Source organism: Rhincodon typus, chromosome 14 (genome assembly GCF_021869965.1).
Source record: "Rhincodon typus isolate 14 chromosome 14, sRhiTyp1.1, whole genome shotgun sequence".
In the NCBI taxonomy this organism is placed as follows: Eukaryota; Metazoa; Chordata; class Chondrichthyes; order Orectolobiformes; family Rhincodontidae; genus Rhincodon; species Rhincodon typus.
In genome coordinates, this window is record NC_063345.1 from 24,774,579 (window position 1) to 24,797,282 (window position 22,704).

Below are 22,704 nucleotides of genomic sequence, written 5' to 3' on the forward strand. Positions count from 1 at the left end.
TGTAAATACTGTGCGGCATTACAACACATTAGAATAATCTAACGTTCAGCCTGCAGATAAACAGGGAGGTAGGGCAAGAACATCAGGTGATCCTTATGTAGATCCAATGGTCAGTTCCAGAATAATACTCGTAAAACCTGAAAGTATTCTTTTATAAATGCTTCATGATGAGGTATGAGAAGGAACAATAAATAAAAGGTATCCTTTATTAAATTTGAAGCAAAAGGATGACAAAACAAATAAACTGTACCTTGTGAACAGGGGTAGAAAAAGAGAATTTGGAATTATCACCAAATTTCTTCTCCCAAAAATCTTTTCCAAGTACCTACATTTAGTGAACTATTTTGAAGTGCTGCAATACATAGAAAAATATGGCAACGAATTATGTGCAAGAGCCTAGTGATGAGTTGAATAACCAAGTGATTTTGGTGGCAATGATTGAGAAAGGTACGTTGGCCAGGGTAATTCTTTATGATAATTCAATATTGGCTCTGAGATCTTTAACAAACCTAATAGGAAGTACAGCACCTCTGATAGTGTGACACTCCTTTGTACTTATACTCCGTCAGCCTAGATAATGTGCTCAGGTTTAATACAGGGGCTTTGAACTTACAATATTCTGACCTGAAGTAATATCAATCAAGCTAATCTGTCAACTGACAAGTTAAAAATAGAGGCATTGACAGTCACATTGTAATGACTAACCATTAGGTTAGGGTAAGTGATGGTCTAGTAGTATTATTGTTAGATTATTAATCCAGAAACCCAACTAATGCTCTGGGGACCTGGGTTCAAATCCCACCACAGCAGATGGTGGAATTTGAATTCAAGAAATTAAAAAAGAAGTCCGGGATTAAGAACAACTGATGACCATGAAATCATTGACGATTGTCAGAAAATCCTGGCTGGTTCAAAAATGTCCTTCAGGAAAGGAAATCTGCCACCCTCACCTGGTCTGGCCTACATGTCACAGCATGACTCACATGACTCACATGACTCTCAATTGCCCTCTGAAATGGCCTAGCAAGCCATTCAGTTGTATCAATCGCTACAAAGTCTCAAAGAGATGAAACCTGATGGATCACCCGGCATCGACCTAGGCACCAGAAGAGACAACGGCAGAAACAGCCCTGCCGACCCTGCAAAGTTCTCCTCACTAACATCTGGGGGATGGTGCCAAAATTGGGAGAGCTGTCTCTCAGACTAATTAAGCAATAGCCTGACATAGTCATACTCTAGAATCATACCTTACAGACAATGTCCCAGATACTGCCATCACCATCCCTGGATATGTCCTGTCCCACCAACAGGACACACCGAACAGAGGTGGCTGCACAGTGGTATATGTTCGGGAGGGTGTTGCTCTAGGAGTCCTCAACATTGAGTCTGGACCTCATGAAGTCTCATGGCTTCAGGTTAAACATGGGCAAGGAAACATACCATTCTCCCTCAGCTGATGAATCAGTATTCATCAACATTGAACAACACTTAGAGGAAGCACCATGGATGGCAAGGGTGGGGGATTTCAATGTCCACCACCAAGAGTGGCTCGGCAGCAGTACTACTGATCGAGCTGGTCAGGTCCTACAGGACATAGCTGCTAGACTGGGTCTGCAGCAGGTTGTGAGGGAACCAACACGAGGGAACAACATACTTGACCTCATCCTTACCAATCTGCCAGCTGCAGATGCATCTGTCCATGACAGTATCGGTAAGAGTGACCATCGCACAGTCCTTGTGGTGATGAAGTCCCGCCTTCACAATGAGAATAACTTCCATCATGTTGTGTGGTACTATCACTGTGCTAAACGGGACAGACTTGAAATAGATCTAGCAACTCAAGACTGGACATCCATGAGGCACTGTGCATCACCAACAGCAACAGGATTGTACTCCAGCACAATCTGTAATCTCATGGCCCAGCATATCCCCCACTCAACCATTACCATTAAGGCAGGGGATCAACCCTGGTTCAATGGATAGTGTAGGGGGAGCAGCACCAGGCGTAGCTGATGATGAGCTATCAACCTTGTGAAGCCACCAAACAGGACTACATGCATGCCAGCCAGTGAAAACAGCAAGTGATAGCCAGAACTAAGCGATCCCACAACCAACGGATCAGATCTACGCTCTGCAGTCCTGCCACATCCAGTTGTGAATGGAATTAAACAACGAAAAGTAGGCTCCACAAATATCCCCATCCTCAATGTTGGAAGAGCCCAGCACATCAGTGCAAAAGATAAGGCTGAAGCATTCATAGCAATCGTCAGCCAGAAGTGCCGAGTGGATGATCCATCTCGGCCTCCTCCAGTGGTCCCCAAAATTACAAATACCAGTCTTCAGCCAATTTGATTCACTCTATGTGATATCAAGAAATGGTTGGAGACACTAGATAGTACAAAAGCCAAGGGTCCTGACAACATTCTGGTTATAGTACCGAAGACTTGTGCTCCAGAACTTGTCGCTCCCCTAGCCAAGCTGTTCCAGTACAGTTACAACACTGGTATCTACCTGACAATGTGGAAAATTGCCCAAGTATTTCCTGCACACAAAAAGCAGGACAAATCCAACCCAGCTAATCACCACCCCATCGGTCTACTCTCAACATCAGTAAAGTGATGGAAGGTACCATTAACAGTGTTATCAAGGAGCACCTGCTCAGCAATAACCTGCTCAGTGACGCCCAGTTTGGGCTCCTTCAGGGCCACTCAGCTCCTGACCTCATTACAGTCTTGGTTCAAACATGGACAAAAGAGCTGAATTCCAGAGGTGAGGTGAGAGTGACAGCCCTTGATATCAAGGCTGCATTCGACTGAGTGTGGCATCAAGGATCCTGAGCAAAACTGGAATCAATGGATATAGGGAGCAAACTCCCCAATGGTTGGAGTCATGCCTGACATATAGGAAGATGGTCGTGGTTGTTGGAGGTCAGTCATCTCAGCTCCGGGACATCTCTGGAGGAGTTCCTCAGGGTAGTGTCCTCGGCCCAATCATCTTTAGCTGCTTTATTAATGACCTTCCCTCTATCATAAGGTCAGAAGTGGGGATGTTTGTTGATGATTGCACAATGTTCAGCACCATTTGTGACTCCTCAGATACTGAAGCAGTCTGTGTTCAAATGCAACAAGATCTGGACAATATCTAGACTTGGGCTGACAGGTGGCAAGTGACATTTGTGCCACACAAATGCCAGGCTATGACCATCACCAATAAGAGACAATCTAACCATCATCTCTTGACATTCAATAGTGTTACCATCACTGAATCCCCCACTATCAACATCCCAGGGGTTATCATTGACCAGAGACTCAACTGGACTCATCACATTAACACAATGGTTACAAGAGCAGGTCAGAAGCTAGGAATACTGCTGCGAGTAACTCACTTCCTAACTCCTCAAAGCCTGTCATCCATCTACAAGGCAAAAATCAGGAGTGTGATGGAATACTCCCCACTTGCCTGGATGAGTGCAGCCCCAACAATATATCGCTGTTCCTTCACTGTTGCTGGATCAAAATCCCTCCCTGTGGGTCAACCTACAGCAAGAGGACTGTAGTGGTCCAAAAAGGCAGCGCACCACCACCTTCTCAAGGGTAACTAGGAATGGGCAATAACTGCTGGCCAGCCAGCGACATCCACATCCCACAAATGAATCGAAAAAAAATAGGTTTTTATACCTTGTTTTCTTGTTAACTAGCAACAATGAACTAACGTTGCTAGAGAAAAAAGGACGTGCTCATCAGAACAGACACAAGAATACCAAATTTCAAAGCGAACAATAATTTATACTGCATAACAAACATGGAGCAAAGGTTTGTCAAGTGGACTCTGATTGGTTGAGGCATTGCAATGGACAATGCACGAGGGATCAGTTATCTCAAAACCTTGATCTAAATTCAAAAAAATTTAGCTGACTCTGACCATTCAGGATATGCCATGGGGAATACACTAAGGAACAAGTTTTGTTTCATGGAAAAGGCATTATATCTTTTGCTGGCAGAGGATCGGACCCTACATATGAATATATGTAGCTTATAGATAGCATAAATGGGCCAGATTGCTAGTCCCACTGATAATCTTAAATTGATTGTTTGTAAAGTTCTTCATATTATGTTTGTTCAGTTAATATTGTCCAATTGTGGAATATTATGTTTTAAATTTTTCAAGCACATACTGATTGAATATGGCTAGTTCTGTAGCTGATATGATGGGATGAAGGGATGTGCTGTTTGATATAATTTACTAGTTTTTGGAATGTACATCTAACATACCTGACATCACACTAGCACTGAATTTCATGTACCACTGTATGGTAGACAGAACATCTTTTTGGCTTGACAGCAGCATTGTGTTCAGCCATTGAGTGTATTCAAGACAGATATGAATACATTTCTAGATATTAAAGATAACAAGAGATATGATAATATTGGAAAATGGCTTTGAGGTAGAGGGTCAAATATTGATTGATTGATTGATTTGTAATTGTCACATACCGAGATACAGTGAGAAGTGTTGTTTTGCAAGGTGTTCAGGCAAATTGTACCAAACGAAGTGCATCAGGTTAGCAGAACAGAGTGCAGAATACAGTGTTACAGCTGCAGAGAAGGTGCAGAGAGAAAGATCAGAATTAATGTTTGAAAGGTCCGTTCAAAAGTCTGATTACAGCAGTGAAGAAGCTGTTCTTGAATCTATTCATATGTGTATTCAAACCTTTATATCTTCTGTCTCATGGAAGAGGGTGGAAAAGAGTATAACCGCGGTGGGAGGGACATTTGATTATATTGGATGCTTTCCCGAGGCGGGTGGGGGGGGGATAGATGGAGTCAATGGATGGAAGGCTGGTTTGCATGATGGACTGGGTTGTGTTCACGACTTTCTATAGTTTCTTGTGGTCTTGGGAACAGCAGCTGCTAAAAAATTGATGGCAGGAATCAAATCAAATTGTTCTGAAAACATTCCTTATGGCAATATGGAACCAATCAGAGTTTACTTGCCAACGAACCTGCACCCTATTTCTCATAGTTTACATAGTTGCTCCCTTTGAAATTTGATTTTCTTGTTTCTGTTCTCATAAGTGCGGTAGGGTTTTAGCAGCATGCGTTTTTTCCTTTAGCAATATTCGAGTTCTATTCTACCAAACAAATAAATGAGCAAATAGTTAACTTCAATGATGTCACTGAGAGTTAATATGGTCACACCAATTTGAAGAAATGTCTGGTCATGTATTTATATGATTAATTGTCATGTAGATTATGTTATTTCTTGAATCAGCTTTAACTGTGTCAGAGTTTACATATCTAGCCAAAAATCACTAACAGGGCAAAACATGGCATTTCAGATATGAAGCTTATAAAATAATTACTGAATTCACTACTTTCTAATTTGCTTATGAACTTGCAAATATATACCTTGTCACAACATTACTGAAGGACATTTTCTGTTCTTTATGTTGAAATGAAGAGAAATAGCTACTATTTTGAAGTCATCACCCATGAAAAGATTATATTCTTTATTTTCTTTCTTTGGCAAATTGGGTTCTGTTCAACTTATTGTTGATTCTCCGTAACTCACTTCTTGTGAGTCCCTGTTTTTAATTTTCATGTACTAAAGTAGTCAAGAGATTCAACAGAAAGCATGAAAGCATTTGTTTTTCTTGGAAAATATCCAGATTACTGTGGTGTAAGATAAAAGACATAGCACTAGGAACAGATGACCACACAATAAGAGATTATGTGAGCCTTACAGATATATAGCCAGAAGTTCTAAGGGCAGGCATTATTACCTGGGAAGGTGTGTCCGTCATTTAAATTACACTCCTAACCAAAGGTTAACTGTTGATTTTGACATGTAATATTTTAATGGTATCCTTGCATCATCGGGATATTTGATGCAGCCAAGATTAACTTTCAAGTTTAACATCATTTATTCACTTGTGGGATGTGGGCGTCATGAGTAGCAAGCATTTATGGCTATCCTAGTTGCCCTTGAGAATTTGGTGATGAGCTGCTTTTGTGAACTGCTGCAATACATGTACTGTAGGTTGAAATGCGATGCCCTTAGGGAGGGAATTCTAAGATTTTGACACAGTGACAGTGAAGGAATGGTGATATATTTCCAAGTTAGAATGGTGAGTGGTTTGGAGGTGAACTTGCAGATGGTGATGTTCCCATGAATCTGCTGCTCTTGCCCTTCTAGGTGGAAGTGGTCGTGAGTTTGGAAGGTACTATCTAAGAACCTTTGGTGAATTTCTGCAGTGCATCTTGTAGATTGTACACACTGCTGCTACTGAACATTAGTGGTGGAGGGAATGATGTGGTGCCAATCAAGCAGGCTGCCTTGCCCTGGATGGTGTCAAGCTTCTTAAGTTATGAGCACTACGGTAAAATTATTTGTGAATGAAAATTCAGAGTAATATTATAGTTACAAAAAATTCAACCAAGTAACTCTTTAACCATTGGTACCTATTTGGGAAAAGTACATCCCTCTGGTCAAATAGCAGCAGTAGTGTGATGATGCCCTTGAGTGGCCAATTAAGGACTAAGGGGCCTCAATTGGCATCGGGATGTGAAAGCATCAAGCTTCCCCATTCCTGACTTAATTGGGAAAGACATAACAAGGTGTAGAGCTGGATGAACACAGCAGGCCAAGCAGCATCAGAAGAGCAGGAAGGCAGACGTTTCTGGCCTAGACCCTTCTTCAGAAATGATTTCTGAAGAAGGGTCTAGGCCCGAAATGTTAGCCTTCCTGCTCCTCTGATGCTGCTTGGCCTGCTGTATTCATCCAGCTCTACACCTTGTTTTCTCAGATTCTCCAGCATCTGCAGTTCCTACTATCTCTTAATTGGGAAAGAGTCAGGAAGGCAGCAGGCTTTCCACCTCTTATGTTCCCACCTGATTGTAAGCCTTCCAAATTGTTTGATCGGGAGATTGGGACATTAAATTCCAGTAGTAGTATATATAATGATGTTCAAAATGAATAAATGGGCACTGCTGGGGCATGGGGGATGAATGCAATTCAGTGCAGCTTTCAATCTATGGGTACTTTGTTTCTGACAAGCTCACTGAAAATTTAGTCATGTTTCATTTGTTTAAGCAATGGGATACTCAGTGTTCTGTTATCATGGAATAATTCTTACAGATTATTCAGGAAAAGTGTTTAAAAAAGAGCTGTGCACGATTGTTCACAGTAATTTTTGAAAAACAAATTTAAAACAACATAAACACAAAAAATTATTTTAGATAAAAACACACACTGAGGTAAATTTCAGTCAGATGCACAACTGAAGAAGCTGCATAACACCAGCACAATCCATGGCTGTTAACTCAAGAGCAACAAAAGCTTTACACCCCTGACCTAGGTAAGATCAATTAAAAACAGCAACTAATCAAAAAGCAAGATTACAGTTCAGTTCTAATATCCATGGCAACGGTTTATTTGTAAAATACAGTATGAGTCATTAAATTGTACAATAAAGCCATTGTGCCTGAGTATCACATATCTACACAAGAATTTAAAAGGATCAGTAATAAGCCAATTGCTAGTTTTTGTAATGAGCAGCAGAATCAGGTAAAGAGGTAGCTTGCCAGCACCTAAGTCATAAGGAGAGAGTTTTTGAAGCATCTTGAGGGAAGGGGAGGCATATGTCGATCTTATGGGACTTGGCAGACATTAATAAAAAGCTTGTACTGAATATCAGCTTCTTTACCCACTGCCTTTACCTGGCTGTAAAGCCATTGAGACTTTCTTCTCTCGGCCAGAGTTAAAATTCACTTCTTCAGATGAAGGAGGTTCTGTTCTGAAGAAGGGTCATTGGACCTAAAATGTTAACTCTGCTTTCTCTCCACAGATTCTGCCAGACATGCTGAGTTTTCCCAGTAATTCATGTTTTTGTTTCTGATCTCCAGCATCTGCAGTTCTCTGTGTTTTTTTTTGTTTAGTACAGGAACCAGTAGGCCTTATGATACAAGACCATTAGGGGATTTGGAAAATTCAGCACTCTGCTTTGGCCTCTAGACAGATGTGACATCCACAGCCAATCAATACATTTGATGCATTGATGTACTGATGGAAGCTGAGAGAATAGTCTCATCAGCTGAAAGAGTGCCAATCAGATATGTGTGTAATGAATGAAAAGCAGAATACTGTGGATGCTGGAAATCTGAAAGACAGAATATGCTGCCAAAGTTCAGCAGGTTGGGCAGCATCTGTGTGAAGAGTGAGAGAATCAACGTTCAAGTTTCTGAAAAGTTGCACATTTGGTACCTAACTTGCTGAGTTTTCCAGTATTTTCTGATATTATGTTATGGTATGACTCAGACCACAACCACTCACTCTGACCCTCAAGATACCTGATCCCTCCCCCACACATAAAAGGCCAACCTCCCCAGTACCAGACTAACCCATCACCTGATGTCCTCATATCCTTGACCATTTCCAACGCCTGACCATTCCCAACACCCCATCATACTCAGTGACCAGAAACTATGATACCTGACCCACCTTACTCTCTCACCTACTTATTTACCACCTGTAACCTTCACCGACCCATATACCACCTTAACCACCCATCTGCCATCCTCTCACTTCAGCTATTTAGCTCTCATCCAACCACCTGCGATCCTCGAACTCGCTCAACCACCTGCCATCCTGCCAGTTCAACCACACACTTGCCACTGTACCCCCCTCATTCACCCCCCTGTCAATCCACCTCCTCACATACTTTCTTTATGCACTTACTTCCTCAAAGTTGTCAAAAAGGCTTTAGAACCATAAAATACAGCAGTTATTACAGTCACAGTGTAAAAGTGGGGATGTGCACTGACCTCCAGCACTGATTCCAACCTGTGCTGGTAGATTCCCAGATAACAGTGTGGAGCTGAAGGACCACAGCAGGCCTGGCAGCATCAGAGGAGCTGGAAACTTCCCTGCTCCTCTGATGCTGCCTGGCCTGTTGTGTTCTCCAGCTCCACACTGTGTTATCTCTGATTCCAGCATCAGCAGTTCTTGTTATCTCTGGTAGATTCCCACACCTGCTACACCCCATGTTACTTGAGAGGCTTGAATCAGAAATTCAGGCCTGAAACACAGGGCTCTGGGGTAAGATAAATTAAAAAATGGAGGAGTGGAATGACAATCTGACTCTGATTTAAATGGTTGGAAACTTCAAAACTATGTGCATAATGGATTTTCTGGCATATTGTTTGGAACTTGGCTGTTCAGGAAAGAGATAAGGTAGGAGATTAAGGAGGAAGTGAGAAATTGACTACTATTTAGAATTTCAGTGTATAAATATGCAATGAAACAGTGACTTAACAACAATTTAATTTTACTTTTAGAGAATTTTGAACTTATCTAAATATAATTTACTGCTGTTGTCTTGAGGAGAACATACTCTGAAACTCCCAAATACAACACGAATACAAACCAACAACCTTAGTTATTGATATAGGGAAGGTCTTGATGCATTCTGAAAGTTCCATGCAATTCACTTTGAGGAACTTTATGTACTCACGCTAATGTAATTAGTCCAAAAGGGCGGGATCTGGTTTCTTGACGCTTCAGGGCCTTCAGTTCATCAGGGGGCAGCACCATCCCACTGTCAGTTTCACCTTCCTGTGGACCAAAGTACACCTATCAGAGACATCCATGGACACAAGGCCATGCAGTGAGTGGAGTGATGCCAGCCCTTCCTTTGTTCTGATCGCCCCTTTTTTCTTCTTCATTCACGGGATGAGTAACCTAGGCCAACATTTATTGCCCATCCCTAATTGCTAAGAGTCAGCCACATTGATGTGGGTCTAGACTTACATGTGGGCCAGACCAGGTAAGCTCCTTCCCTGAAGGAAGGGACATCAGTGAACCAAATGGGACTTTCCCCCACAATTGGTAATAGATTCACGGTAATCGTTACACTCTTAATTCCAGATTTTATTTTTTGAATTCAATTTTTACCATCTGCTGTGGCAGGATTTGAACCTGGGTCCCCAGAACATTATCAGGGTCTCTGGATTAACAGTCCAGCGATAATGTCATGAGGCTGTCGCTTTCCCCTTAATCTGCTTATATTTTGCTAGTACGTAAATAACACTGAAGTGAAACGTATACTGACTCTTTGTACTAACATTCAGTTCGCAACCAGCTAAAATAAAATTGTGAAAACAAGCAATCATATTTTCACGAACTAATAGACTACCCAACTCCAAAGTAAACCTTTACTTCAGGATGAATCAAACTTTTTTCTCCATAATCTCATCGGAGACATTAACCTACTTATTAAACGTGTTACTAAGACAGTGGAGAGAAGAAATTTATACAAAGGTGTTTGCATGATAATATTCAGAAAAGACTGAGAATAATGTTAATGGTTGTGGAATATTCTTATCAATTATAAAACAGGTGCTACTTCAGGGGTCTGTGCAGTGTGGATTGAATGTTAAGCTTGTAATGATGCTGGTTTAATTTGGACAAATAAGTGTTATTCTCACTGTTCACAGATTTTGAATGAGTAACCTAGGCTAGAAGTCTATGACCGTGGGGTGGAGTTGGGGAGTGGGGAAAGGTGGTATTCATAAAATTTCATAGGAAGATATATTGGGGGTGCGTGGTATGCTGGTGCCTGCCATTGCCCATATACTCATTGCCTTTCTTCTCGACTGGCATTTTACCAGCAGCAGTATAAATGGCCAACTGATGGCTACTTATGGCTTGATCCTGCCGCTGCTGGAATTTTTATACCAGTCTGTCCTTCTTCAACTGGCAGCTCCAAGGGAATGAGTCTAGTCCCAGCAATACCCACCACTCTTGGGGGTACTGCTGGGACTGAAGAGCTCGCAGAATTTTACAGCATGGAAAGAGACATTTTAGTTCATCGTGTACATGCCAGACTTCAAAAATCTATCTTTTCTAGTTCCATTTCTAGCACTTGGCCCATAATGTTGTTTGCTGTGGAATTTCAAGTATTCATCTAAATCCTTCTGGAATGTTGTGATGGTTCCTGCCCCTACCACTCTTTCAAGTAGTGAGTTACAGTTACCTATGACCCTCTGGGTGAAAAGATTCCTCCTTAAAACCTCCTGCCCATTACCTTAAATATATAACTGTTGGAAATTTACTCCTGTACAAAGGGGAAAAGTTTCTTCCTATCTCCTGCATCTACGCCCCTCAATATTTTTTATACTTCAATGAGGGACCCCTCAGACTACCCTGCTCTAAGAAAAGCAAGCCTATCTCTTCACAGCTTTAACACTGCAGTTTCGGTAATGTCTTGTCAAATGTCCTTTGAACTGTTCTCTAGAGCAATCATATTCTACCTGTAGCATGGTGATCACGACTACACATGATACTCCAGCTGTGACATTACTAACATCTTACATAGCTGCATCATCGACTCCCTGCTCTTGTACTCAATATCCTGAGTAATAAGGGCAAGTATCCTATATCTCAAAGGAGGAGACAATTGAACATTTGAAAAATAAAGCTGAATTCACCAGTGTCCGCATGGTTTCGTGAAGGGCATGTTGTGCTTGACAAACTTGCTGGAGTTCTTTGAGGATGTAACCAGCAAGGTGGATAATGGAAAACTGATGGATGTGGTATATTTAGACTTCCAGAAGGCATTTGACAAGGTGCCACATAAAAGACTGATCCAGAAGGTTAGATCTCAGAGGAAAATGGGAAGCAGATTCAAAGTGCATCAGTGCAGAGGGATCTGGATGTCTTTGTGCATGTATTGCAGAAAGTGGATATGCAGGTGCATCATATAATAAGAAAGGCAAATAGAATCCTAGCATTTATTGCAAAAGGTCTGGATTGTAAGAGTAAAGAAGTGTTGTTACAATTATATAAGGTGCTGGTGAGACCACACCTGGAGTATTGTGTCCAGTTTTGGTCTCCTTATTTGAGGAAGGAGTGGTGGCACTGGAGGCAGTTCAGAGGAGGTTCATCAGATTGATTCTGGGAATGAAACAGCTATTGTATGAGGAGCAAATGAATAGCTTGGTCTTATATTTACAGGAGTTCAGAGGAATGAAGGGGGATCTGATTGAGGTATATAGAATACTAAATGGAATTGATAAGGTGAATGTTGAATAGATGTTCTCCATTGTGGGACAGTCTCGAACAAGAGGTCACAGATATCGAGTGAGAGGAGATGGAAAACTGAACTGAGGAGAAACTACTTCTCGGAGGGTTGTGAATCTGTGGAACTCGCTGTCCCAGAGTGCAGTAGAAGCAGAATCAATCAACAGATTCAAGAAAGAAATAAATATGTTTCCATATGTTTCTAATGAAATGTGGGATAAAGGGCTATGGATAGCAGGCAGGGAAGGGGAGTTGAGACCAGGATAAGATGAGCGATGATCATGTTAAATGGCGGAGCAGGCTCAAGGGGCTAAATTGCACATTCCCACTCCTAATTCCTATGTTCCCATGCCATTTTAATGACTTATACACTTGTCATTCTGCCTTCAAGGATCTATGCACATCAAAGTCCCTCTGATCCATTGTACTTCCTAGGTCCCACCATTCAACACGTGTTGTCTTGCTAGTCCTTCCAAAATGCATCACCTCACACTTCTCTGGATTAAATTCCATTTTCCACTGTTCTGATCATCTAACCTGCGTGTCTGTATTGTCCTGTAGTTTAAGGCTTTCCCCCTCACTGTGTACCACATCACCAACTTTCGTGTCATCTGCAAACATTCTGATCAAACCCCCTGCATTCATGTCTAAATCATGAATGTAGACAACAAACAGGAAAGGAGCCATCACTGAGCCCTGCAGTATGCCACTGGACATAGTCTTTCCGGCACACAACAAACCTTCGAACATTGGCTTACTAGTAGAAAGTAACTTTTTTATTCAATTTCCCAAATTGACCTGGATCTCATGGCTCTTAACTTCTCAGCCAGTATCTCATGTGACACCTTATCAAAAGCCATGTAGGCTACATCAACCTGACTATCCTCATCTACACATATAGTATTCTCCTCAAAAAATTCAGTTACACCTATCAGATATGATCTCTCCCTGACCAAGCCATGTTGACTATCCTTGATTAATTCCAGCCTCTCCAAGTGGTGAATAATTCTGTCCCGAAGAATTTTTTTCAAAGGCTTCCTTACTTCTGTTTTTAGAGGCATTGGCTGAGTTCCTGGTTTATCCTTATTAGCCTTTTTGAATAATGGGTTCCACATTAGCCATCCTCCAGTCCTCTGGCACTTCTTCTATGGCCAGAGAGGATTTAAATATTAATTACAGAGCCCCTGCAATCTCTTCCCTTGCCTCCCACGCAGCCTGGGGTACATCTTATTTGCATCTAGGGCTATATCCAATTTTAAGTCCACTAAAAATCTTGAATACCTCCTTCCTCTCAACTGTAATATGTTCAGGAATATCATAGTTCTCTTCCCTGACTTCTATACCTACATCATTCTTCTCCACAACAAATACAGATGCAAAAATATTCAGTTAAAACCTCATCTGCATCTTCTAGCTTCATACATATAGTTTGCCATTTTGGTCTCTAATGGCCCTACTCTTTGCTGGGTTATACTCTTGCCCATAAAATACAAGTAAAATCCCTTTGGATTTTTCTTTATTTTACCTGCCAGTGTTGTTTCATGCCCCCATTTTGCTTTCCCAATTTCTTTTCAAGCAACCTCCTGTACTTTCTATGTGCCGCTTGATGTCTGTGGTTTTGAGTCCTCAGTATCTACCAGAAGCTTTGCGTTTTTTTTTTCCTTTTCCAAACCTAAACATTCCTTGACATCCAGTTTCTGTGGCTGTGTTGGTCCTGCATTTCACCCATACAGGAACATATTGCCCTGCATTCTCACTTTCTGATTTTGAAAGATCCCCACTGATCTAATGTAGATTTTCCCAAGAGTAGCTGCTCCCACTCCACTTTTGCCAGATCTTGTCTTATCATGTTAAAAGTCAGCCCGTGTCAAATTCTAATGATTCTTAATTCCAGATATTTATTGAATTCAAATTCTACAAATCCACAACCTCTATCTGTTTATCCTCCCCCCTTCAGATTTCCGTGCAGCCATTCAGTGACATCTTCACCTTGGTTCAAGGAGGCAACACACCATTCTTAGGTCACGCCTGCAGCCACAGAAATGTTAATCAGTACTCCTCACGATCAAGTCTTCAACCATTTTATCTCTTCCTCTCTTTCTCCTCCCTCATTGTGCAGCTGGGCTGTGGCTGCACTCCTCACAAGGACCATCACTCTCATCGTTTCCCAACACAATAAAAACTATTCTTCAGTGAGGTGCACTCTTGGGCTTTTGTAGCTACCTGTCTGCCTCCCTTCTTTTGACTGATTGTCATCCATTCCCTCTCAGACTATACTTCCCTATGCTGTGGGGTGACCACCACTGGAAATGGGATATTTCTAAAGCTCTCTGCCTCATGGATGCACTGCTGTGCCTCCAGCTGACGTTAAGCTCTGAAACCCAGCCCTCAAGCCAGTCAAACCAAGGGTACTTCTGCAGACAGGGTCATCCAGACTGGCACAATGTCTAATAGCTCCACATACTACTGCAGGCTGTGCAACACACACCTTCCCTACCTTCAATTAAACTTTCAATTAAAATACACTGAACCAAAATTTAAGCCAATTAGAAAAAAGTATTTAGGTTTCTTGTATTTGAACTGTAAATTGTCACAGGGTTCCACACCTTACCCACTCCTCTCAGTGATACTGGCTGCCTATTTTGGGTTCCTCCCCTGCTACTTCTGGTGATGCCAACTGTCTGTTTTGTGAGTCTTCACCTTATCCATTCCTCGCAGTAATGCTGACCGCCTGTCTCGGAGTCCTCGGCTCACCTTCTCCTGTCAGTGATACTGACTGTCTACCTGAGGGTCCTCACCTCACCTGCTCCTCTCAAGTTAGTTCAGCAGTTCCTGGAGGCAGGAAACATGACTCTGAGGGGTGGAGGCCATGGCTGTAGGCAATTAATTACCTGAACAAGTCAAAATTGAGTTGTGACCTCCAGGGCCAGCTGGGTGGTGGTGGGGTACTTGCTACTGACTTTCTGGCCAGGAGGCAGGGCCGCTGACTCTGCATAAAGTCTTAGCCCAAGCTCTGTGCTTTAACGTTACCCATGACCTGATTTTCATCAAACCCACTGGGCTCCACATAAAGGGTCAGTCTCCGATGGCTTAATATGTACCACATATATTAAAAAAAAGGGTGACTGAAGCACTCATATTGGATAGGACTCTACTTCAGCATCTCCAGTGCCCTACGCCTGATATATGTGTCAGATGAAGTGAGCGCGAACAACTGCATGCTTCTGGCTTGACTTAATCACTGTAGAGATTGTTTCAAAGAATAATTCCATTATTTATCTTTTACTGGTGAGGTGGAAAGAATTCCAGTTGCATAACTGATATCAAATTTGTTTCAAGCCATTAAATGATACTATGCCAAATAAACTCTTCTTGTCTGATTAAACTTTAACTTCTCTGATGTTATGACACATTTGTTATTCATATTGGATTATGTCCTACCCAACTACCGAAACTATGACACACTTGAATAGTATTTGTTTTGTAAGGTTTTGTGCAGCTATCTTTTCAATGAAGTCTGATGTTTTTTGAGTTCTACATATTACATTACTAAAAAGATTCAGCAGCAAGTAAATAAAGTACTGTTGAACAGTGAGATTTGTTATATCTGCTCTTAGATGTAATTTAGCGACAGTAATTCAAACGGAGTATTTTTAATCTCAAAAATATTTTCATGTTACTTATTCACAGGATCAACAGATAACATATCCAGTAACCTTGTAACTTGATGTCCTTTACCTGCATATGTAGAGGCTAGTTGATTCCAAGTGTGTGTATATATGTTAATTGCACAATAAATGGATAAAACTATTTTTTTATTCTTTCAAGGTACTGTTATGTTTTGTATAGATATGTGATTTACCTTTGAGAGGACTGCTCATAGTTTCATCACCATGTGACCTAAAGGTATAAAGCTCCATCTTACTGAGCTCTGTCCATCTGCAGCATTACATGCTGAGGGAAGATTGCTCAGTTTGAGATCAAACAAGCAAGTACATGTGTTTGTAATGTAAATATGTAAATCCCAGGTGCAGTGATAAAAGTTCATGGAATTCTTCAGTACTACTTGACACATATTTTGCATTTTAGTAAGGCATTTCAGTGAGCAGTCAACCAAATTACTGTGGACCTGGTATCATATATAGGCCAGATCAAGGTAGTTATGAATGGCAGAGATAACAAGGTGTAGAGCTGGATGAACACAGCAGGCCAAGCAGCATCAGAGGAGCAGGAAGGCTGACGTTTCGGGCCTAGACTCTTCTTCAGAAATGGGGGAGGGGAAGGGGGTTCTGAAATAAATAGGGAGAGAGGGGGAGGTGGATAGAAGATGGATAAAGGAGAAGATAGGTGGAGAGGAGACAGACAGGTCAAAGAGGCGGGGGTGGAGCCAGTAAAGGTGAATGTAGGTGGGGAGTTAGGGAGGGGATAGGTCAGTCCAGGGAGGACGGACAGGTCAAGGAGGCGGGATGAGGTTAGTGGGTAGGAGATATGGGTGGGGCTTGAGGTGGGAGGAACGGTTAGGGAGGCGGGGATGAGCTGGGCTGGTTTTGGGATGTGGTTGGGGGAGGAGAGATTTTGAAGCTTGTGAAGTCCACATTGATACCCTTGGCTGCAGGGTTCCCAAGTGAAATATGAGATGCTGTTCCTGCAGCTTTCAGGTGGCATCATTGTTGTCCAAGGAGTGGGAGGGGGAGTTGAGATGGTTCGTGACTGGGAGGTGTAGTTGTTTGTTGCGAACCAAGCGTAGGTGCTCCACAAAGCGGTCCCCAAGCCTCCGCTTGGTTTCCCCGATGTAGAGGAGGCCACATCTGGAACAGCGGATACAGTATACCACATTAGCAGATGTGCAGGTGAACATCTGTTTGATGTGGAAGGTCTTCTTAGGGCCTGGGATGGGGGTGAGGGGGGAGGTGTAGGGGCAGGTGTAGCACTTGCTCCGGTTGCAGGGAAAAGTGCCGGGACGGGGTGGGGCTGGAGGGGAGTGTGGAGCGGACAAGGGAGTCCCGGAGAGAATGGTCCCTCCGGAGAGCAGATAAGGGTGGGGAGGGAAAAATGTCTTTGGTAGTGGGGTCAGATTGCAGATGGCGGAAGTGTCGGAGGATGATGCGTTGGATTCGGAGGTTGGTGGGGTGGTACGTGAGGACGAGGGGGATTCTGTTTTGGTTGTTATTGCGGTAGCGGGTGTGAGGGATGAGTTGCGGGAAATGCGAAAGACTCGGTCGAGGGCATTTTCAACCACTGTGGAGAAGAAGTTGTGGTCCTTGAAAAACGAGGACATTTGGGATGTCCGGGAGTGGAACGCCTCATCTCGGGAGCGGATGCAGCGGAAGCGAAGGATTTGGGAATAGGGGATGGCCTTTTTGCAGGAAGGTGGGTGAGAGGAGGTGTATTCTAGGTAGCTGTGGGAGTCGGTAGGCTTGAAATGGATATCAGTTTCCAGGTGGATGCCAGAGATGGAGACAGAGAGGTCCAGGAAGGAGAGAGAGGTATCAGAGATGGTCCAGGTGAACTTAAGGTTGGGGTGGAAGGTGTTAGTGAAGTTTCCTTGCCTAAAAGGCATAGATGAACATAGATGAGCTTTTCATGGGTGTGATGTATTTGGACTTCCAGAAGGCATTAATTAAGATATCTCACAAAAGACTGAATCATAAGGCAAGACAGCACAGTTTTGGAGATAGTATTTTGGCAATGGATAGAGAATTGGCTAATTGGCAGGAAACAACGAATGGGAAGAAGGGACTTTACAGACAACACAGAAACGGGTGGCAAGACAGGTTGTGAGAGGGATACAAATAAATTACAGAGAGATATTGATTGGTTAAGTAAATGGGCTAAAAGTTGGCAATGGAGTACAATGTGGGAAAATGTGAAGTTGTTCATTTTGGAAGGGAGAACAAAATATTATTTAGTGGAGAAAAAACTGCAGAAAGCTGCAACACAAACGGACTTGGGAGTATTTGTGTATGAAACACAGAAAGTTAGCACACAGGTGCAGCAGGTAATCAGAAGGGCTAATGGAATTCCAAGGGGGTTGGAGTGTAAGAATAGGGAAGTTTGACTGCAACTGTTCGAGGTGTCGGTGAGACCTCATCTGGAGTTCTGCGAGCAGTTTTAGTCCCCTTGATTAAACAAATATGTCATTTTACTGGAGACAGTTTAGGGAAAGTTCACTAGGATGATCCCTGGTATAGAGGGATTTTCTTACGAGCAAAGGCTTAATAGGTTGAGATCCTTCTCACTGGAGTTTAGAAGAATGAGAGCTTGAGGGGCTTGATAGGGTAAATGTTGAGAGGATGTTTCCTCTCTTAGGAGAATCTGAGATCAGAGGGCATAGTCTCAGAATAAAGTTTAGGATGGGAAGGAATTTCTTCCCTCAGAGGGCTGTGAGTCCTTGCCACAGAGAGCTGTAGGGGCAGAGACCTTGTGTATCTTTAAGAATCATGAGTTATTCAGCACAGAAGCGGATCCTTTGGTCCAACCAGTCCATGCCAACCATAATCCCAAACTAAACTAGTCCCTCCTGCTTGAATTGCTCCCTATCCCTCCAAATATTTCTTATTCATGTACTTATCCAAGGCTGAGATAAGATTGTTGATCAGTAGGGGAATCAAAGGTTACAGAGAAAGGGCAGGAAAGTGGAAGTGAGGAATTTTGGATCAGCCATGATCATATTGAATGGCAGAACTGGCTCGGGGGATCAAATAGCCTACTCCTGTTTTTATTTCTCATGCTCTTGTGGTCTTAACAACAACTGACAATAGTCATCATGGTCAACATCACTTGCTTTATATACTAGAGTTACTAATTGAATTCAAGTTCCATTGGCTACACAGAATGTTAACCAGATCTGTATTTTCCATTGCATTTGGATGCATTAAACATGCTTAAATTACCCAAGCTAGAATTCATTGGACATTAAAATAAAACAAAGAACACTAGAGATCTGAAACAAATATAAACAGAAATTGCTGGAGAAACTCAGTAGATCTGGCAGTATCTGTGAAGAGAAAACAGCATTAACATTTCATGTCCAGTGACAATTCCAGAACCTCTGAGTTTCTCCAGCGATTTCTGCTTTTTTCACGACATTGGACAGGGTGGGGTAGAGGTAATCATCTCATTCGTCACTTTGAAAGTGTATTGCTCTTGCTTATGTGCTTCCTGTGGTGGCACTGGTTAAGATCAGGAGCCTAGAGCATTGTAAGAAAATTTGGAAATGACTATCTGTGACATAGTGGTTCACCAATGTCACCCAGTAGTATGTACAATTTCCTATATTGAAGAGGAGCCAGTGGAAAGACTTGAAGCATTATTCTGTAGGACTTCAAGTGTGATGGAATACGTTAAATCCAGCATTAGAAAAATGAACACGTTTCCTGTCAAATCCTTTACTAGGGCCCAGCTGTCTCTTCATAAATAGAAACTGCTATTGTAATCATGGGACTGTAAAAATAAGAAAAAAATGTAGTCATCCTTGTATTCTTTTATTAGAGATGTCTGTCTGTCTGTCTATCTGATTAACAGTTGATCAAACACGGATAGCGGTCTGAAAATTTTGTCAAAATAACCTTCTGGAAAAGAAAAACAGCAAATTTCACTTAGTCTGACCTCTACTGACATTTTATGAGACCATGGGAATGCATATCAGAATGTCTTAGCATTTGAGAAATGATGTTACCCCAATGACTCCTCCCAGATAAGAAACAGGGAGGCTGCTTACAGTTTCCATTAGCATTAACGTGCCAACCAATGTCCCTTTATAATTCAAATTGTAAAAGCCATTTTTTCATAACTTTTACTGACTTCTTTAATAATACTTTGCGTATTTTACCTATGCATTTATGGAACATAAAAACAGATATATTACCTTGTGCAAAATGGTGTATGAATGTTTAACAAGGTTGTATAAAATTACACTGCAAATTATTGAAGTTGCTAACTAGTTAATATAAATGGATTTTAAGGACATCTACATGAAGACAACAGACAAAGCAATTTGCTATGAATATGTCAAACATATGTGCACTAATATTACACTGTTTTAATTTTTAGGATAACTAATCATTAACAATTTTATACACAAGCTGCAGAAATCGAGATATTTTGATAATGAGGAACAGGTGATGGTGTAGGGGGAGGATGCTAGAGAATCTGTGACAGATTACTAGGTTGGTGCCTTTGTATAGATGATGTGGCACAAACCATTTTCAGTTATTTCTGGGTCAAGTTATAGCTTTGGCAGGGAACTGGATCAATTCCTGTCAAGAAAATAGATACTAGATCATAGCAAAATTAAAGGGTCTGTTGGATTTAAATGGAGTTTAAAAGAAATGAGAAAAAAAAATCTTTGGTGAGGTGGATGGATATGGATAAGCCAATGAATGAGGTCCCACATTGACTGTGGTGGGGCATTTTGATATTTGACCTGTCAAATGACCATTTCACATTTAAAGCTTTACTTTCTGAAATGAAGTGAGCAATTTTGGAGGTCATTCAATTCTAAATTGACACCTGCAGATTAAAAACTTACCTCATGTATCACAGTAGTCTTATTTTCTACAGGAACCTCGTCAAAAGTTTTTACACTTATTGGCCTCTTCTTTGCATTGTTGCTGTTGAGTCTATCAGCAAAAAGAGACATAGAATGATGACTTAGTGCAAGCAGGTTGATAATGTGGAACTAGAAATGAAGCAATAGTACAAATATCAGGTTAATTTTCCTCTACAGAAGATAATAACTTTGTTTTCTTTTCTACAACTTAATGAGCACTTCTTGATTAGTCTAAAAATTAACAAACCCGATGACTCCTGTGCAATTGTAATTAACTTTTGGATTTGTTATGTCTTCTGTGAGGCTGGGGTCTGCAGAAAGGTTCGAATCACCATCTGCTGGCAGCATAGTATTCAAAGGAATATAATCTTTTCCATCCTATAAAAAAACAGAAAGGAAGTCAGAGAATGAAAGAAAGTGTGTAGAGTTCAGCACCAGTCAGCTCAAAATGTTTTCTCTCAACAGTTTACATTGCTGATTCATTTAAATTGAACATTTGAACATTTGCACACAACAACATAGGTCTGGTTTGGTCTAATTGCTTTTCGGGGTAATAGAAAGCTCAAATACTTGGAGTTGGGAGGACAGGAGGAGCATGTGGTGAATAATCTTCCAGAGATAGACCCTATTTCTAGACGGAGAATGGATAACACTTTACTTTCACTCTTCCTTCATAATTTCGGATAGGCTGAAAAAAATCAAATCTTTTTAGCTCGCTTTAAAAAATAGTACACTCAAAATTTAAAGAGAGCATCTTTTCCCAACAAATTGAATTGTAAAATCTTTTTTGCACCAGCTGTTCATAAACGTGGTACTCACAATAAAGCCAAAATTGCTCACCCTCACCAAAGCTTTGGCAGACATTTGCTATGTATTTCTTAGTCTCTGTTCATGGCTTGTCCAGCCACTGTGTGTTTCCAGAGTTGGGCATTCACAGATGGCAGTTCAAGAAGCTGTCTCACTATCATCTTTACAAAATGGTGGTTTTGCCAGCAATGCCCACATCTCATGAAAAATAACAAAAAATGCTGAGAGCAGCCTGCAAGCAAGCCATTGTATGTGATTGTGAATTCTTGTCAACAAGCGAGCAACACATTCCAGGTGATTCTGACATATGTATGATGATCTTATATTGCCAGTTGTGTTTTTTTTTAATCTTGGAATTGTTTATGAGAATGTGAGCTTCTAGTTTTACATATTTTTGTTGAATATGTGCCAAAGAAGATTTCAGTCAGCTACAGAGGGTGTCTGCTGTAACAACAAAGCAGTTCATTTGAAATATGTTGAAAGGAATTGAATGCCATTGTTTGATCTTGGTAACAGAAGTGCTAATGCATACATATGAAATTCCCCTTACTAGTCAAAACAGGCACTAAAACACTTGAAACATTTGGAATACTGCTCCCTCTAAAATAATGGAGAAAATAATTTTACGCAAATAACTTTAAAACGTACAAAATTTCAATTTATGAGGGGAAGCTTGGTATTTGCTTGCAAACACAATTCTTTTTTAACAGTAATAAAACAATATCTCACACTCAGCTCTTATATGTTGGCCCAGGCTAATTCTGAGAGAATTTTGATAAACATTCTTGTCTTTTTCAGAGAAAGGGAAATGAAGAAAGTTTCAGATATTGATAACCCAGTTATAAAATAGGAATTTTGGCAGTATAATGACATTTCAGCTCTTTGTTAAAACTCCTCATGAATCATTGTTGATGAGTATTACAGCATATGGGCACATTCTGCTTGTAAAGCAGTAGTTTGTAAGTAAAATTTCAAACACAGTTTAAATGTCATTGTGTAGCTCATATTATCACTATCTGCAATTATGGATCAAGAGTCCTGTGAACAATGTGCACAGAAGAAGTTTTATTTTACAGAAAACTGACTGAATAATATGCAATTCTGTAAATGACCAACATGATTTTTTCAGGCAGGAGAATATTCTATGTTTTATTAGTTGAATGTGAGGGCAATAATGAGTTTGGTAAGGTTTTTGGGGAAGATGGTGAATTACCAGTAATGTCACTGAACGAGTAATCCATTAGGACAGATTAATGACCTGGCAATAC

General features: G+C 41.2%; 1 protein-coding gene across 2 annotated transcripts in view; it reads right to left on the reverse strand.

Annotated features, from left to right (window-relative positions):
* kdrl (kinase insert domain receptor like) overlaps positions 1–22,704 on the reverse strand; it is a 181,133-nt gene that overhangs the window by 5,935 nt on the left and 152,494 nt on the right. Inside the window, exons 27-29 of one of the 2 annotated variants that reach the window (XM_048605338.1) lie at positions 20,877–21,007; positions 20,609–20,699; positions 9,512–9,612 (exon numbers count right to left, since the gene is read on the reverse strand). In XM_048605338.1, coding sequence (XP_048461295.1) covers positions 9,512–9,612; positions 20,609–20,699; positions 20,877–21,007 — 323 coding nt within the window. The remainder of the gene's footprint in view (positions 1–9,511; positions 9,613–20,608; positions 20,700–20,876; positions 21,008–22,704) is intronic. The other variant, XM_048605339.1, reaches the window with a different exon arrangement.